The 19,702-nt window shown below is 47.9% G+C and overlaps 1 protein-coding gene across 1 annotated transcript; it reads left to right on the top strand.

Annotated features, from left to right (window-relative positions):
• The first annotated feature begins 1,977 nt into the window (after positions 1-1,977).
• Positions 1,978-17,749, top strand: LOC147119795 (uncharacterized). Its single transcript, XM_085985262.1, has 2 exons — positions 1,978-2,050; positions 16,619-17,749. Exons 1-2 carry the CDS (start codon positions 2,010-2,012, stop codon positions 17,580-17,582), a joined length of 1,005 nt encoding a protein of 334 aa, XP_085841388.1. The 5' UTR covers positions 1,978-2,009; the 3' UTR covers positions 17,583-17,749.
• Positions 17,750-19,702: the final 1,953 nt, after the last annotated feature.

Consider the following 19,702-nt stretch of genomic DNA (forward strand, 5'->3'; position numbering starts at 1 on the left):
GTAACTGAAGTCTCTCGTCCCTGGAACCATTTTTTCTGGAACAAATCTTTTCCGCACCCTCTCGAAGGCCTTCACATCCTTCCTAAAGTGTGGTGCCCAGAATTGGACACAATACTCCAGTTGAGGTCATAAGAACTTAAGACCATAAGAAATAAGAGGAGTAGGTCACACGGCCCCTCGAGTCTGCTCCACCATTCAATAAGATCATGGCTGATCATCGACCTCAACTCCACTTTCCTGCCGGATTTCCATATCCCTTGATTTCCCTAGAGTCCAAAAATCTATCTATCTCAGCCTTGAATATACTCAAAGACTCAGCATTCACAACCCTCTGGGGCAGAGAATTCCAAAGATTCACAACCCTCTGAGTGAAGAAATTCCTCCTCCTCTCGGTCTTAAATGGCCGACTGAGACTATGCCCTCTAGTTCTAGACACTCCAGCCAGGGGAAACAACCTCTCAGCATCTACCCTGTCAATCCCCTTCAGAATCTTGTATGTTTCAATGAGATCACCTCTCATTCTTCTAAACTCCAGAGAGGTCGGACCAGTGTTTTATAAAAGGTCATCATAACTTCCTTGCTTTTGTACTCTATGCCTCTATTTATGAAGCCCAGGATCCCGTATACTTTTTTAACCGTTTTCTCAACCTGCCCTGCCACTTTCAATGATTTGTGCACATAAACCCCCAGGTCTCTCTGTTCAGGCAGCCCCTATAGAATTGTACCTTTTAGTTTATATTGCCAATATATCGTTCTTCCTACCAAAATTTAGAGGTTAACTAATTGCACCCAGCCAGATTTAGTTCCTTCCGGAGAGAAGGGGAGACACAAAATCCCAGATGATGTAATGAATGTTGTTTTTAGACAGTAAGGAAGAAGGGAGTGTGTGTAGAATGGGGAATTTACAGCTTAGGCGGGACATGGGGGAAAAGGATGTTGTATAGAAACTAGATTTGTCTGTTCTGAAGTTCTATCCTGTTGTGAACACCATTTGAGGGTATTAGAAGGGGAGGATCTGCAGATGGAAACTGAATCCAAATATTGCATCAAGATCTGACAGATTCATCGGATTATCAGGACCTGAATATCATTGGCCTTTGGCTATAGAAGGAAAAAGCACCAATCACAGCAGGGAGAAACAGAACACATGTTCTGTGCCTGGATCCACTTTTAACAAATCGTCTAGTCTGCGAGACTTGTGCGCCCACCTGAATGGACAGTTAAATATGGGGAATGTGGGAACGGATTCAGTTGCCAGTCTGAGGTGCAAACTCGTTGAAACAGTCACACCGGGAGAGGCTGTTCACTAGCTGAGTGTGGAAACAGTGTCACTCGCTTATCTCATCTATTCCCACCCTAACATATTCGTAAGGGGGAGAGTCTATTCACTGCTCTGTATGTGGAAAGTGATTCAATCGACCATCCTATTTACTGACACACCAGCACAGCCACACCCGAGAGAGACCGTTTAGATACTTCACGTGTGGGAAGGGATTCACTCCGTTGTTCCAACTGTTGACACTCCAGAGTGTCCACATTGAGAACAGTTGCTATAAATACTCTGACTGTGAGAAAATCTTTTCAAGTTCAAAGCAGCTGATGCACGATCAGTGCATTGATACTGGAGAGAGGCTGTTTCAATATCCTGTCTGTGGGAAGAAATTTACCCCACCTGCTGAGACTCCAGTGAGTTCACATGTGACTGCAGGGGTTTGGAATCTGTTATTAATCACATCCAGGATTGAACCACGGCAGAGTGCCCGTGCACTTGGGTTTCAGTGTGAATTATTGATGAATGTTCTCTCAATGGGGTCACAGAAACTCAATCTCCATTCACTAATTGGGGCTTTCAATGGCGGCGTTCTTCCCCAGAATGCTCTGCGGGGAGAATGTGCCCCATTCACACTGGAGGAGCCCAGTACGCAGGCGCAGCGCCCGCCTTTATTTGGAGCATGCGCAGTGTCATTGTGATCCGGGACGGCGAGTGCGACAAGCGGACAAAGCTGCAGATGCGATTTACGCCGATTACGAATCAGCGGGGCGCAGGAAGGTAATGCACCCGGTGGGTGGATTTCATAAGCATGTGGTGTAGGCTGCAAGCCCTAAATGAGAACTTATAGGTTCCGCGTTTCCAGTTCGGAGGCTTTTTCCCAGGAACAGGTCCAGGTTAACGGTGGCCATCTTTATAAAGGGAAGCTGAGGGTTTGTGCGTCGCCATCTTGCTTGATATTGGGGCAGTAATTCCTCCCCAAACGCGTGAGTACGGAAGGGGTACTCAGGCGTCTGGCCGGAGGAAATGCCGGTTTTCAGCATGCACAGCGCATGCGCTGAAAACCGGCATTTCCTCTCCTCTAACCCGAGGTGAAGAAGCTAGCGCTGGGTCAGGTAAGCACTGCGCGCTGACATCTGAATCGGGCCAGGGACAGGAAATGCAAGCAGGCCCGGGCTTCAGATGTCAGCGCGCAGGGTGAGTGCAGATCGGGGGCTTGCACGCGCGGCAAGCCCCCGACACCAAGTTCTGGGCCAATGTGATAGAGCGCGTGCGCGGCCATCTTTGTAAAGCAATAAAAACAAAATATTGGAATATCAACAGAAAACGCTGGAAAAACTCAGCAGGCCAGGCAACATCCGTGGAGAGAGAAATAGAGTCAACGTTTCGGGTGGACAGAACTGCGAGAAAAGGCAGGAAATGAAACAAAAGGCAGTTTGGGGGCTGGGAAATGGGAGAGGGGATGAACAAAGAAACATAGAAGATAGGAGCAGGTGTAGGCCATTCGGCCCTTCGAGCCTGCTCCGCCATTCAATGAGATCATGGCTGATCGTCCAAATTCAGCACCCTGTCCCTGCCTTCTCCCCATATCCCTTTAGCCTTACGAAATATATCCAACTCTTTCTTGAATATATTTAATGAACTGACCTCCACCGCCCTCTGTGGCAGAGAATTCCACAGGTTCACCACTCTCTGGGTGAAGAAATTCCTCATTTCACTCCTAAATGTCTGACCCCTTATCCTTAGACTATGACCCCTGGTTCTGGACTCCCCGACCATCGGGAACATCCTTCCTGCATCTAGTCTGTCCAGATCTGACAGAATTTTATAGGTTTCGATGAGACCCCCTCTCAATCTTCTAAACTCCAGTGAGCATAAGCCCAATCGACACAATCTCTTGTCGTACGTCATTCCTGCCATCCCAGGTATCAGCCTGGTGAATCTTCGCTGCACTCCTTCCATGGCAAGAACGTCCTTCCTCAGGTAAGGCGACCAAAACTGCACACAATACTCAAGGTGCGGTCTCACCAAGGCCCTGTACAACTGTAGCAAGACATCCTTGTTCCTGTACTCGAACCCTCTTGCTACGAAGGCCAACATACCATTTGCCTTCTTAACCGCCTGCTGCACCTGCATGCTTACCTTCAGCGACTGGTGCACAAGAAAACCCAGGTCTCTTTGCACTTCCCCTTCTCCCAATCTATTGCCATTCAAATAATAATCTGCCTTCCTGTTTTTGCCACCAAAGTGGATAACCTCACATTTATCCACATTATAGTGCATTGGGCAGAAACATGGCAAATCACCTAACCTGTCCAAATCGTACTGGAGTTTCATGACATCCTCCTCACAGCATACCCTCCCACCCAGCTTTGTGTCGTCTGCAAATTTGGAGATATTACATCGAATTCCCTCATCCAGATCATTAATATATGTTGTGAACAGCTGGGGTCCTAGGACCGATCCTCGCGGTACCCCACTTGTCACTGCCTGCCACTCGGAAAATGACCCGTTTATTCCAACTCTTTGCTTTCTGTCCGCCAACCAGTTCTCTATCCAAGTCAATACCTTGCCCCCAATCCCATGTGCCTTAATTTTGCACGCTAATCTCTTATGCGGGACCTTATCGAAAGCCTTCTGAAAGTCCAAATACACCACATCCACTGGTTCTCCCTTATCTATTTTCCCAGTTACATCCTCAAAAAATTCCAGTAGATTAGTCAAGCATGATTTACCTTTTGTAAATCCATGTTGACTGTCCGATCCTGTCACTGCTTTCCAAGTGCTCTGCTATTACATCTTTTATAATGGACTCTAGCATTTTCCCCACTACCGATGTCAGGCTTACCGGTCTATAATTCCCCGCTTTTTCTCTGCCACCTTTTTTGAATAGTGGGGTAACATTAGCTACCCTAAATCCATGGGTACTGTTCCAGAGTCTATCGAGTTCTGGAAGATGACCAGCAATGCATCTGCTATTTCTAGGGCCACTTTCTTAAGTACCCTGGGATGTAGATTATCAGGCCCTGGGGATTTATCGGCCTTCAGTCCCATCAATTTTCCTAACACCATTTCCCTACAAATACTGATTTCTTTCAGATGAGACATTAAGAGATATTCAAGGTGAGACGCGATAGTATTAAGACAGGTAAAGAAACAAACAATGGCTCTAGATGAAGTGTGAAATGTGCTGGCAGAGAGAAAGACCAGCTGCCATGTGTGGGAGAGAAAAAAAAAGGAAAAGTCACAAACCAAAAGTGTGGATAAAAAACATAAAACTGTAATCGGGGCCGAGGTTATGATCTGAAGTTGTTGAACTCGATATTGAGTCCGGAAGGCTGTAAAGTGCCTAATCGGAAGATGAGGTGCTGTTCCTCGAGCTTACGTTGAGCTTCTGTGGAACAATGCAAGAGGCCGAGGACGGTGAGGTCTGAGTGGGAATGGGGCAGCGAATTAAAGTGACAGGTGACCGGAAGCTCGGGGTCACCCTTACGGACTGAACGGAGGTGTTCCGCAAAGCGGTCACCCAATCTGCGTTTGGTCTCCCCAGTGTAGAGGAGACCACATCGTGAGCAGCGAATACAGTATACTAGATTGCAAGAAGTACAAGTAAATCGCTGTTTCACCTGGAAGGGGTGTTTGGGGCACTGGACAGTGGGAAGGGGGGAGGTATATGGGCAGGTGTTGCATCTCCTGTGCTTGCACGGGAAGGTGCCGGGCGAAGGGGAGGGGTGCTCGGGGTGATAGAGGAGTGGACTAGGGTGTCTCGGAGTGAGCGGTCCCTACGGAATGCTGAAAGGGGATGGGAAGATGCGTTTGGTGGTGACATCACGTTGGAGGTGGCGGAAATGGCGGAGGATGATCCGTTGAATGTGGAGGCTGGTGGGGTGAAAGGGGAGGACAAGGGGAACTCTAGCGTGGTTCCGGGAGGGAGGGGCAGGGGTGAGGGCTGAAGTGCGGGAGATAGAACGGACCCGGTCGAGGGCCGTGTCCGCCACGGTGGAGGGGAATCCTCGCTGGAGGAAAAAGGAAGACATGTCGGAAGCACTGGTGTGGAAGGTGGCATCATCTGAGCAGATGCAGTGGAGAATGGAATAGAGTCCTTACAGGAGGCAGGGTGGGAGGAAGTGTAGTTCAGGTAGCTGTGGGAGTTAGTGGGCTTGTAGTGAACCTATTCCAGAGATGGAGACGGAGCAGTCGAGGAAGGGAAGGGAAGAGTCGGAGATGGACCATGTGAAGGTGAGGGAAGGGTGGAAATTGGAGGCAAAGTGAATGAAATTGTCCAGTTCAGGGCGAGAGCAGGAAGCGGCACCGATCCAGTCATCAATGTACCAGAAAAAGAGGTGAGGGAGGGGACCCGAGTAGGACTCAAACAAAGAGTGTTCCACATATCCCATGAAAAGGCAGGCATAGCTAGGACCCATGCGGGTACCCATAGCAACACCTTTAATTTGGAGGAAATGAGTGGAGTCAAAGGAGAAGTTGTTCAATGTGAGAACAAGTTCAGCCAGGCGGAGGAGGGTGGTGGTGGATGGGGACTGGTTGGGCCCCTGTTCAAGGAAGAAGCGGCGCGCCCTCAGGCTGTCCTGGTGGGGGATGGAGGTGTATAGGGATTGGACGTCCATAGTGAAAAGGAGAAGGCTGGGGCCAGGAAACTGGAAACGTTTAAAGTGGCGGAGGGTGTCACAAGAGTCGCGGATGTAGGTGAGAAGAGACTGGACAAGGGGAGCAAAGATAGAGTTGAGCTAGGAAGAGATAAGTTCCATGGGGCAAGAACAGGCTGAAACGATGGGTCTACCAGGGCAGTCCTGTTTGTGGATCTTGGGAAGGGGGTAGAAGTGGGCTGTGCGGGGTTGGGGAACTATGAGGTTGGTGGCCATGGAGGGAAGATCTCCAGAGGAGATGAGGTCAGTGACTGTCTTGGAAACGGTGGTTTGATGTTCGGTAGTGGGGTCGTGGCCCAGGTGGAGGTAGGAGGAGGTGTCGGAGAGTTGGCGTTCAGCCTCTGCTAGGTAGAGGTCAGTTTGCCAACCAACAACAGCACCACCCTTGACAGCAGGTTTAATGACAATGTCGGTGTTGGATCTGAGAGAATGGAGTGCTGCAAGTTCAGAGGGAGTTAGGTTGGAGTGAGTGAGGGGAGCAGAGAAATGGAGACAGCCAAAGTTGCGGCAGCAGTTAGCGATGAGAAGATCTAGAGAGGGTAAGAGGCCAGAGGGAGGGGTCCAGGTAGAGCAGGAATTCTGAAAGCGGGAGAAAGGGTCCGCTGTGCAGAGGGGAAGACTCCTGGCCAAAGAAGTGGGCACGGAGACGAAGGCGGCGGAAAAAGAGCTCAACATCGTGCCGAGCTCGAAATTCATTGAGGTGGGGGCGTAAGGGGATGAAGCTCAGGCCTTTGCTGAGGACTGATCGTTCAGGGTCAGAGAGTGGAAGGTCAGAGGGGATAGTGAAAACACGGCAGGGGTGAGATTGGAAGAATGGGGGTCAGAGGAAAGTGAAGGGGAAGAAGGTTCCGGAGGGGCGTTGGTGTTCAAGAGTTGCTGAAGCTTGCGATCCTTGACATCGGAAAGGAAGAAAAAACGTTTTTTGTTGAAGCGTCGGATGAGTCGAAGGATGAAATGGAACTGTGGACCAGGACAGCTCTGAGATAGTGCGTCAGTGCTGCTGAAGAGAGAGGTCTAGAGTGTTCATGTGGCGCCGCATGGCGTTGAGCGTTGATCTCCGGATGCGGCGAGAGCAGTAGTTCGAGGAACGATGAATATCTTGGAGATATTTGTAATCCTGGGTGGATCCGAAGCACGAAGGGTGGAAGTTTAGTTGGAATCCACGTGGAATAAGTCGGAACCGGAGACAGTTGCTGAGGACAATGATGTGGCTGTGAAACCGAGTCTTGGCAGATACCTGATCAAACACGAGACGGGAAACTGAAAGCAATGAAGATGAACAAGGTTGAAGAGCCAAACGGAGATCCCGTCGAAGAGAAGAGCAGAAATACTGGAGATACTCAGCAGGTCAGGCAGCATCTGTGAAGAGAGGAACAGAGTTAACGTTTCAGGTCGATGACCTTTCGTCAGAACTGGAAAATAGGAACCACTAGTGGGCAGGGCTTCATGGTCCCAGTGAGTGGAACTGAACCCAGCCAGAGTCAGCACCTTCAGGGGAGGAGAGGGAGGGGAACCAGTAAGTGTAGAACTGAATCCAGCCAGAGTCAGCACCTTCAGGGGAGGAGAGGGAGGGGAACCAATAAGTGTAGAACTGAATCCAGCCAGAGTCAGCACCTTCAGGGGAGCAGAGGGAGTGGGATCAGAGAGTGTTGGAATAAAAGGCTCTTTTTCCAAGTGGCAGGCAGTGACTAGTGGGGTACCGCAGGGATCAGTGCTAGGACCCCAGCTATTCACAATATATATTAATGATTTAGACGAGGGAACTAGATGTAATATCTTCAAGTTTGCAGACGACACAAAGCTGGGTGGGCGTGTGTGTTGTGAGGAGGATGCCGAGAAACTCCAGTATGATTTGGACAGGTTGGGTGATTGGGCAGAAGCATGGCAGATGCAGTATAATGTGGATAAATGCGAGGTTATCCACCTTGGTGGCAAAAACAGGAAGGCAGATTATTATCTGAACAGCAATAGATTGGGAGAAGGGGAAGTGCAACGAGACCTGGGTGTCGTTGTGCACCAGTCGCTGAAGGTAAGCATGCAGGTGCAGCAGGCGGTTAAGAAGACAAATGGTATGTTGGCCTTCATAGCAAGAGGATTCGAGTACAGGAGCAAGGATGTCTTGCTGCAGTTGTACAGGGCCTTGGTGAGACCACATCTTGAGTATTGTGTGCAGTTTTGCTCGCCTTATCTGAGGAAGGATGTTCTTGCCATGGAGGGAGTGCAGCGAAGATTCACCAGACTGATACCTGGGATGGCAGGAATGACGTATGAGGAGAGATTGGGTCGATTGGGCTTATATTCGCTGAAGTTTAGAAGAATGAGAGGGGATCACATTAAACTTATAAAATTCTAACAGGACTAGACTGACTAGATGCAGGAAGGATGTTCCCAATGGCGGGGGAGTCCAGAACCAGGGGTCACAGTCTAAAGATAAGGACAGAGATGAGGAGGAATTACTTCACCCAGAGAGTGGTGAACCTGTGGAATTCTCTACCACAAAAGGCAGTTGAGGCCAATTCATTAAATATATTCAAGAAGGAGTTGGATATATTTCTTAAGGCTAAAGGGATCAAGGGATATGGGGAGAAAGCAGTGACAGGGTACTAAATTTGGATGATCAGCCATGATCTCATTAAATGGCGGAGCAGGCTCGAGGGGCCGAATGGCCTACTCCTGCTCCTATCTTCTATGTTTCTATGTAGAACTGAACCCAGCCAGCGTCAGCACCTTCAGGGGAGGAGAGGGAGGGGAAGCAGTGAGTGAACTGAACCCAGCCATAGTCAGCACCTGTATACAGTCATGACGGCACAGACGACGTCATTCGGTCCATCGAGTCTGTGCCGGCTCTCTGTACAGCAATGGGGGCAAGGTACTGACTTGGCTAGAGAACTGGTTGGCAGACAGGAAGCAAAGAGTTGGAATAAACGGGTCTTTTTCTGAGCAGCAGGCAGTGACTAGTGGGGTACCGCAGGGATCGGTGCTAGGACTCCAGCTATTCACAATATATATATTAATGATCTAGACGAGGGAATTAGATGTAATATCTCCAAGTTTGCAGATGACACAAAGCTGGGTGGGCTTGTGTGCTGTGAGGAGGATGCAGAGAAACTCCAGTATGATTTGGACAGGTTGGGTGATTGGGCAGATGCAGTATACATAAGAGCATAAGAACATAAGAAGTAGGAGCAGGAGTAGGCCATACGGCCCCTCGGGCCTGCTCCGCCATTCAATAGGATCATGGCTGATCCAAATCTAGACTCGCGCCCACTTCCCTGCCCTCTCCCCGTAACCCCTAATTCCCTTATCTGCTAGGAAACTGTCTATCTCCATTTTAAATTTATTTAATGTTGCAGCTTCCACAGCTCTCTGGGGTAGCAAATTCCATAGATTTACTACCCTCTGAGTGAAGAAGTTTCTCCTCATCTCAGTTTTGAAAGGGCAGCCCCTTATTCTTAGATTATGCCCCCTAGTTCTAGTCTCACCCATCAGTGGAAACATCCTCACCGCATCCACCCGATCCCCGATCAAGCCCCCTCACAATCTTATATGTTTCGATAAGATCGCCTCTCATTCTTCTGAACTCCAATGAGTAGAGTCCCAACCTACTCAACCTTTCCTCATACGTCAACCCCCCTCATCTCCGGAATCAACCGAGTGAACCTTCTCTGAACCGCTTCGAGAGCAAGTATATCTTTTCTTAAATATGGAAACCAAAACTGCACGCAGTATTCCAGGTGTGGCCTCACCAATACCCTGTATAACTGCAGCAAGACTTCCCTGTTTTTATACTCCATCCCCCTTGCAATAAAAGCCAAGATTCCATTGGCCTTCCTGATCACCTGCTGCACCTGCATACTAACTTTTTGTGTTTCATGCACCAGGACCCCCAGATCCCTTTGTACTGTAGCACTTTGCAGTTTCTCTCCATTTAGATAATAACTTGCTCTTTGATTTTTTCTGCCAAAGTGCATAACCTCACACTTTCCAACATTATATTGCATCTGCCAAATCTCTGCCCACTCACTTAGCCTGTGTATGTCCTTTTGCAGGTTTTTTATGTCCTCCTCACTCACTGCTTTCCCTCCCATCTTTGTATTGTCGGCAAACTTGGATATGTTGCACTCGGTCCCTTCCTCCAAATCGTTAATATAGATTGTAAAGAGTTGGGGTCCCAGCACTGACCCCTGCGGAACACCACTAGTTACTGATTGCCAGCCCGAGAATGAACCATTTATCCCAACTCTTTGTTTTCTGTTAGATAGCCAATCTTCCACCCATGCCAGTATATTACCCCCAATCCCGTGATTTCTTATCTTGATCAGTAATCTTTTGTGTGGAACCTTGTCAAATGCCTTTTGGAAGTCCAAATACACTACATCCACTGGTTCCCCTTTATCCACCCTGTATGTTACATCCTCAAAGAATTTGAGCAAATTTGTCAAACATGACTTCCCCTTCATAAAACCATGCTGACTCTGTCCTATTAAATTATGTTTATCCAAATGCTCTGTTACTGTTTCCTTAATAATGGACTCCAACATTTTGCCAACCACAGATGTTAGGCTAACTGGTCTATAGTTTCCAGCTTTTTGTCTACTTCCCTTCTTAAATAAGGGTATTACTTTAGCAGTTTTCCAATCTGCCGGGACCTTTCCTGAGTCCAGGGAGTTCTGGAAAATAATCACCAATGCATCCACAATCCCTACCGCTACTTCTCTCAAGACCCTAGAATGTAGGCCATCAGGTCCGGGGGATTTATCCGCCTTAAGTCCCATTATTTTACTGAGTACCATCTCCTTAGTGATTTTAATCGTGTTTAGCTCCTCCCCCCCCCCCCCCATTGCCCCCTGTTTGTCCAGTGTTGGGATATTTTTAGTGTCCTCTACTGTAAAGACTGATACAAAATATTTGTTCAGCGTCTTTGCCATCTCCATGTTCCCCACCACTAGTTTCCCGGTCCCATCCTCTAAGGGACCAACGTTCACTTTAGCCACCCTTTTTCTTTTTATGTAGCTGTAGAAACTCTTGCTATCTGTTTTTATATTTTTTGCTAGTTTACTTTCATAATCTATCTTCCCTTTCTTAATTCATCTTTTAGTTATTGTTTGCTGGCTTTTAAATGCTTCCCAATCTTCTATCCTCCCACTAGATTTGGCTACTTTATATGCCCTTGTTTTCAGTCGGATACTATCCTTTATTACTTTACTAAGCCACGGATGGCTGTCTTTTCTTTTATTCCCCTTTTTCCTCAGTGGAATATATTTATCTTGAAAGATGTGAAATATCTCCTTGAATGTAGACCACTGCTCTTGTACCGTCTTACACTTTAATCTGTTTTCCCAGTCCACTTTAGTCAATTCTACTCTCATACCTTCATAGTCTCCTTTATTTAAGCTCAGTACGCTGGTTTGAGATCCAACTCTCTCATCCTCAAACTGAATTTGGAATTCAACCATATTATGGTCACTCATTCCAAGGGGATCCTTTACTAGGACATTTTTTATTAATCCTGTCTCATTTCACAGGACCAGATCTAAGATTGCCTGCCCCCTGGTTGGTTCAGTTACATACTGCTCAAGGAACCTGTCCCTAATACACTCTATGAACTCTTCCTCAAGGCTGCCATGCCCAATTTGATTAGTCCAGTCAATATGAAAGTTAAAATCCCCCATGATTATAGCTGTTCCCTTATTACAAGCCCCAACTATTTCCTGATTTATACTCCAACCAACAGAGTTGCAACTGTTAGGAGGCCTATAACCTACGCCCACTAGTGACTTTTTCCCCTTATTATTCCTTATCTCCACCCAAACTATTTCACTATCCTGATCCTTTGACCCAATATCATTTCTGACTATTGCAGTGATTCCATCCTTGATTAACATAGCAACCCCACCTCCCATTCCTTCCTGTCTGTCCTTCCTAATTGTCAATTACCCTTGCATGTTAAGTTCCCAGTCATGATTATCTTGCAGCCATGTTTCCGTAATGGCCACCAGTTCATACCCATGTGTAGTTATTTGTACCGTCAACTCATCAATTTTGTTACGAATGCTGCGGCCATTCAGATAAAGAACTTTCAAATATGTTTTCTGACAATTTATTCCTGCTTTTACCCCTTTTACTACTTTACCTTTATCATTATACATTCTGTCCCTTCCTGACACGCTCTGGTTTTTAATTCCCCCACTGCTACCTTGCTCTATTGCCTTGTCCGCTGTCATTTTTATTTTTCGCTCTCTTAAAACCTCCCCCCCCACTAATTAGTTTAAAGCCCTCTCTACAGCCCTAGTTATTCGATTCGCCAGCACTCTAGTCCCAGCACTGGCCAAGTGAAGTCCGTCCCAACGGAACAGCTCTCTCCTGTCCCAGTACTGATGCCAGTGTCCCAGGAAGCAAAACCCATTTCTCCCACACCAGTCTTTGAGCCACGCATTTAACTCTCTCATTTTATTTGTCCTAGCCAAATTCGCTCGTGGCTCAGGTAATAATCCAGAGATTATTACCCTTGTGGTTCTGCTTTTTAATTTGCCCCCTAGCTGCTCAAACTCCCTCAGCAGAACCTCCTTCCTTGTCCTATCTATGTCGTTGGTACCAACATGGACCGCGACAACTGGATCCTCCCCCTCCCACTCCAAGTTTCTCTCCAGGCAACACAGCCTTCGGGACTCTCGCTCTCGGCTGCATAGAACTCTATCTATCCCCCTAACGATACTATCCCCTACCACTACATCATTTCTTTTATCTCCCCCCACTTGAATGGCCCCCAGCTCCACAGTGCTGTGGCCAGGTTGCTCATCCTCCCCACAGTCCCCGTTCCCATCCTCACAGGGAGTAAGAGCCTCAAACCTGTTGGACAAGAGCAAGGGCTGCGGCTCCTCCAACACTACCTCCTAGATCCCCGTACCTGCCTCACTTCTAGTCACACCATCCTGACCCTGGCCACGGACTACATCTGAATTAATTAATCCAATTGGTGTGACTACCTCCTGATACAGAGTCCAGGTAACTCTCCCCCTCCCTGATGTGTTAAATTCGAGGTTATGCACATTGGTGGCAAAACCAGGAAGACAGATTATTATCTGAACGGCAATAGATTGGGAGAAGGGGAAGTGCAACCAGTCGCTGAAGGTAAGCATGCAGGTGCAGCAAGCGGTTAAGAAGGCAAATGGTATGTTGGCCTTCATAGCGAGAGGATTCGAGTACAGGAACAAGGATGTCTTGCTGCAGTTGTACAGGGCCTTGGTGAGACCACACCTTGAGTATTGTGTGCAGTTTTGGTCGCCTTATCTGAGGAAGTGTGTTCTTGCCATGGAGGGAGTGCAACGAAGATTCACCAGACTGATAACTGGGATGGCAGGAATGATGTATGAAGAGAGATTGAGTCGATTAGGCTTATATTCACTGGAGTTTAGATGAATGAGAGGGGATCTCATTGAAACTTATAAAATTCTAACAGGACTAGACAGACTAGATGCAGGAAGGACGTTCCCGATGGTCGGGGAGTCCAGAACCAGGGGTCACAGTCTAAGGATAAGGAGTAAGCCATTTAGGACAGAGATGAGGAGGAATTTCTTCACCCAGAGAGTGGTGAACCTGTGGAATTCTCTTACCACAGAAGGCAGTTGAGGCCAACTTATTAAATATATTCAAGAAGGAGTTAGATATATTTCTTAAGGCTAAAGGGATCAAGGAATATGTGGAGAAAGCAGGGATAGGGTACTGAATTTGGATGATCAGCCATGATCTCATTAAATGGCGGAGCAGGCTTCAGGGGCTGAATGGCCTACTCCTGCTCCTATCTTCTATGTTTCTATTCCCATGCTCTATCCCCGTAGCCCTGCAAGTTTATTTCCCTCAAATGCCTATCCAGTCTCCCCTTGAAAACATTAAATGTCTCCGCTTCCACCACTTCCGATGTGTTTTTCCTCACATCCCCCCTGTATCTCTTGCACAAATCCTTCAATCTGTGTCCCCTAGTCCTTGTACCATCAACGAGTGGGAACAGCCTTTCCCCGTCTAGCCTATCCAAACACGTCATAATCTCGTACACCTCTAACAAGTCACCCGTCAACCTCCTTTACTCTAATAAAAACAAATCCAGCTTCTCGAACCTGTCCTTGCAGCTAAGATCCCCCTTCCCCAGAACCATTCTGGTAAATCTCCATTTCACCCTCTCAAGGACCTTCACATCCTTCCTAAAGTGTGGTGACCAGAACTGGACGCAATACTCCAGTTGTGGCCTAACCAGCGCTTTATAAAGGTTGAGCATAACTTCTCTACTTTTGTACTCAATATCTCTATTTATGAAGCCCAAGATCCCATATGCTTTGCTAACCACTCTCTCAATATGACCTGCCACCTTCAGGGACCTATGCACATTAATTCCCAGGTCCCTCTGTCCCTGGACACTCTTTAAAACTGTGCCATTAAGTGTATATTGCCTCTCCCTGTTCCTTCTGCCAAAATGCATCACCTCACACTTCTCTGTATTAAATTCCATCTGCCACTTGTCTGCCCATTCTGCTAGTCTTTCTATGTCCTGTTGCAGTCGATTGATATCATTATCACTGTTTGTCACACCCCCAAGTTTGGTGTCATCGGCAAATTTAGAAATTCTACTCGGTATTCCAATATCCAGGTCATTTATATATATAAAAAAAAACAGTGGCCCCAGCACTTACCCTTAGGGAACACCACTGTCTACCATCCTCCAGTCTGAAAAACAGCCATTTACCACAACTCGCTGTTTTCTGTCCTTAAGCCAATTCCTTATCCAAGCTGCCACTGACCCACCTATTCCATGAGCCTCAATTTTGTTAACAATTCTTCTATGTGGTACTTTGTGAAACGCCTTCCTAAAATCTATGTAAACAACATCCACTGCATTCCCTTCACCAATCCTCCCTGTTACTTCATCAAAAAATTCAATTAGATTAGTCAAACATGATCTGCCTTTTACAAACCCGTGTTGGCTTTCCTTAATTCGCTTAATCCTCTCCAAATGCCCGTTAATTTTTTTCCTTTATTTCCTTACACCCTTTCTTGAACAATGGTGTCACATTTGACACTTTCCAATCTTTAGGCACCTCCCCCACATCTAGGGAAGATTGGAAAATTATGACAAGCCCTTCCGCTATCTCCTCCCCCAATTCCCTTAGCAACCTGGTATTCGATTCAAACTCTCCACACTTCGGATTTCTCACCATCTCTCCTGAAGGCGCTGGTAAAAGCAGAGCATACGGTTAACATCCCACACAATTGTAACAGAAGAGCCCCGGAGCTGGGCTCCCCTTGTACAGTCCGAGGATAGGAATCCCCATGTACAGTCCCAGGGTTAGAATCCCCATGTACAGTCCCAGGGTTGGAATCCCCATGTACAGTCCCAGGGTTGGAATCCCCATGTACAGTCCCAGGGTTAGAATCCCCATGTACAGTCCCAGGGTTAGAATCCCCATGTACAGTCCCAGGGTTGGAATCCCCATGTACAGTCCCAGGGTTGGAATCCCCATGTACAGTCGCAGGGTTGGAGTCCCCATGTACAGTCGCAGGGTTGGAGTCCCCATGTACAGTCGCAGGGTTGGAATCCCCGTGTGCAGTCCCAGGGTTGGAATCTCTCAGCAACAGCGAGTGCGGGTCTCAGGCCCCGAGTCAGAGCCGGCGGACGTGCGGCCAGGACTCCGGCACCATTAAGCCCAGGTGCAGCACCTCCCCCAGACAAGAAACACAACAACTTGCATTTATACAGCAGAGGGAGAATTTCAGAGCTGGTTGGCATCAGGGTGGGCGGTGGATGTGGAACTCGGTCCCTGGCCTCCTGTGTAGGGCTTTCTTGTTGCATCAGTTTGAGCTGGAGTGGAGAGGGGGGAGAAGTTGCTGGGTTTAACCCCCAGTACTTCTGAGCCCAGTGGGACCCAACAAGTTCCAATGTGGGACTGTGAAGGGAGGTGGATTCTAGGGGAGATTAAGTTGCTAAACAGACACTGTCCGTACAGTGTAAAAGATTATCGTTTTAGGAACAAGTATTTCTGTCGAGGCTTTCAGTCCCTTTTATATGTACAGATTTTTTAATTCATTCGATGTGGGTGTCACTAGCAAGGCCAGCAGATATTGCCAGTCCCCAGTTGCCCGTTGAGAAGGTGATGCTGGGCCGCCTTCTTGAACCTCTGCAGTCCGTGTGGTGAAGGTACTCTCGGAATGCTGTTACGTGAGGCGTTCCAGGATTTTCACGCAGCGACGATGTGGGAACGGCGATATATGCCCAAGTCAGGATAGTGTGTGACTTGGAGGGGAACTGGGAGGTGATGGTGTTCCCATGCACCTGCTGCCCTTGTCCTTCTAGGTAGTGGAGGTCGCGTGTTTGAGAGGTGCTGTCAAAGTTCTAGTCAAGTTACAGATGTATAAAGTCACTCCTTCACCCCTCCCCCTCCCACCTCGCTCTCTCTCCTCCCATAGAGGCCAGAGTCTTGTGTAGGCCCAGACCGGGTGGTGGGTTCCCTTCCCTGAAGGATATTAGTGAACCAGTTGGGTTTTTATGACAATCCGGCAGCTTTCATGGTCACTTTTTTCTAGTGCCGGCCCCACAAATTCCCAGATTCATTCAGCTCAATTTCACAACCTGCCTTTGTGTTTTTGTGGGTTCTCTCTCACCCTCCCTTTTTCCTGTTTTAAATTAATTTTGCAGGGTGTTAGAAGGGGAGGATTTGCAGACTGGAAACTCAAACCAAACATCACTTCAAGATCTGACAGAGTCGCGCAATTCATCAGGACCTTTGAGCATGGAAGCTGAAAGCACCGTTCAGAGCGGGGAGAAACCGTACACGTGTTCTGTGTGTGGACAAGGCTTCAGCCGATCCTCTGGCCTGTCGAGACACAAGCGCATTCACACCGGGGAGAAACCGTTCACCTGCACTGAGTGTGGGAAGGGATTCACTAATTCATCCAACCTGCTGACACACCAGCGAGTTCACACTGGGGAGAGGCCGTTCATCTGCTCCGTGTGTGGGAAGGGATTCACTCATTCATCCCACCTGCTGACACACCAGCGAGTTCACACCGGGGAGAGGCCATTCACCTGCTTAGAGTGTGGGAAGGGATTCACTAATTCATCTCACCTGCTGCAGCACTGGCGAGTTCACACTGACGAGAGACCTTTTAAATGCCCGGACTGCGGGAAGTGCTATAAAAGTTCCAGGGAACTGATGTGTCATCAACGTGTTCACACCGACGAGAGACCGTTCAGGTGCTCTCACTGCGGGACTGGGTTCAGGAGATCATCTCACCTCACTGTACACCAGCGCATTCACACTGGAGAGAGACCGTTCACCTGCTCTGAGTGTGGAAAGGGATTCACTCAGTCAGCCGACCTTCTGAAACACCAGCGAGTTCACACTGGTGAGAGGCCATTCACCTGCTCCGTGTGTGGGAAGGGATTCACTCAGTCATCCACCCTGCTGACACACCAGCGAATTCACACTGCGGAGAGACCGTTCACCTGCTCCGAGTGTGGGAAGGGATTCACTCGGTCATCCCACCTGCTGAGACACAAGCGAGTTCACACTTGGGAGAGACCATTCACCTGCTCTGAGTGTGAGAAGGGATTCAGTTGTTCATCTAACCTGCTGAGACACCAGCGAGTTCACAAGTGACTGCAGGGGTTGGATTCTGCTGTTTTTGCTGCTGTTAATCACATCCAGGACTGAATCGTGTTCATTCTGACAGTTGGAGTTTGTTTCTGCTGATGTTAATAACCCCTGTAACTGGACTGAAGTTTAATATTCTGGATATATGTCAAATAAATCAGCTTTGCTTTAAACACATTGTTGTGGATTTTTGTCGTTCCCACCTGAGTGTTTAACATCACCTGGCTGGAGCTCAGAAAGGACAATCTGGGGGAGGATCGTACGGCGGGAACAGAACTACAGCCTGGACACAGTCCTTCAGGGCCACACTGAGAGGGGCAAACGGCACTTTGGTCTTTCTTGTCTCTCTTCACTGACAGCAATGTCTCCGTGCAGGTCAATCTTGAGGCCTGTAAGGAATGTGTCCCAGCCGCTCTCTTCCATGGGTCAGAGCTCCTGGACATGGAACAGAAGGCTCCTTTACAACTGTGTTTAGAGTCAGGAAGAACAATGGTGAATGCTGGAAACGTGCTGTCAAATCAGAGATTGGTGTCAAACTGTGATCTGTTCCTGACTGAAAGTGAAACGGCAGGGTTAAGATTCCAGTCTAAAAATGATTGGTAATTATTCTATGAAGGTTTAACGTGTTCGTAGAATCATAGAATGGTTACAGCACAGAAGATGGCCATTCGGCCCATTGAGTCCGTGCCGGCTCTCTGCAAGAACACTGCAGCTAGTCCCACTCCCCCGCCCTTCTCTCATAGCCCTGCAAATTTTTGTCCTTCAGGTACTCATCCAATTCCCTTTTGAAAGCCACGATTGAATCTGCCTCCACCACCCCTTCAGGCAGTGTATTCTCGATCCTAACCACTCACTGCGTAAAAAGTTTTTCCCCATGTCACGTTTGATTCTTCTGCCAATCACCTTAAATCTGTGTCCTCTGGTTCTCGACCCTTCCGCCAATGGGAACAGTTTCTCTCTATCTACTCTGTCCAGACCCCTCGTGATTTTGAACACTTCTATCAAATCTCCTCTCAATCTTCTCTGCTCCAAGGAGAACAACCCCAGCTTCTCCAGTCTATCCACGTAACTGAAGTCCCTCATTCCTGGAATCATTCTCGTAAATCTTTGCTGCACCTTCTCTAAGGCCTTCACATAGGAGCAGGAGTAGGCCATTCGGCCCTTCGAGCCTGCACCACCATTCAATATGATCATGGCTGATCCTCTATCTCAATACCATATTCCCACTCTCTCCCCATACCCCTTGATGCCTTTTGTGTCTAGAAATCTATCTATCTCCTTAAATATATTCAGTGACTTGGCCTCCACAGCTGTCTGTGGTAGAGAATTCCACAGGTTTACTACCCTCTAAGTGAAGAAATTTCTCCTCACCTCAGTCCTAAATGTCCTACCCCGTATCCTCAGACTGTGACCCCTCGTTCTAGACCCCCCAGCCAGGAGAAACATCCTCCCTGCATCCAGTCTAGCCCTGTCAGAATTTTATACGTTTCATTCTTCTAAACTCTAGTGAATACAGGCCTAGTCGACCCAATCTCTCCTCATATGACAGTCCTGCCATCCCAGGAATCAGCCTGGTGAACCTTCGCTGCACTCCCTCTATGACAAGTATATCCTTTCTTAGGTAAGGAGACCAAAACTGCACACAGTTCTCCAGGTGTGGTCTCACCAAGGCCCTGTATAACTGTAGTAAGACATCCTTGCTCCTGTACTCAAATCCTCTTGCAATGAAGGCCAACATACCATTTGCCTTCCTAACTGCTTGCTGCACCTGCATGTTTGGTTTCAGTGACTGGTGTACAAGGACACCCAGGTCTCTTTGTACAGCATCATTTCCCAATCTATCACCATTTAAACAATACTCTGCCTTTCTGTTTTTCCTACCAAAGTGGATAACTTCACATTTATCCACATTATACTGCAGCTGCCATGTATTTGCCCACTCACACTCAACTTGTCTAAATTGCCTTGAAGCCTCTGCATCCTCCTCACAACTCACAATCCCACCTAGTTTTGTGTCATCAGCAAACTTGGAAATGTTACATTTGGTTCCCTCATCCAAATCATTGATATATATTGTGAATTGCTGGGGCCCAAGCACTGATCCCTGCGGTGCCCCACAATCACAG

Source organism: Somniosus microcephalus, chromosome 4 (assembly GCF_052327205.1).
Source record: "Somniosus microcephalus isolate GS21.2 chromosome 4, FLI_Smic_1.0, whole genome shotgun sequence".
Classification (NCBI taxonomy): domain Eukaryota; kingdom Metazoa; phylum Chordata; class Chondrichthyes; order Squaliformes; family Somniosidae; genus Somniosus; species Somniosus microcephalus.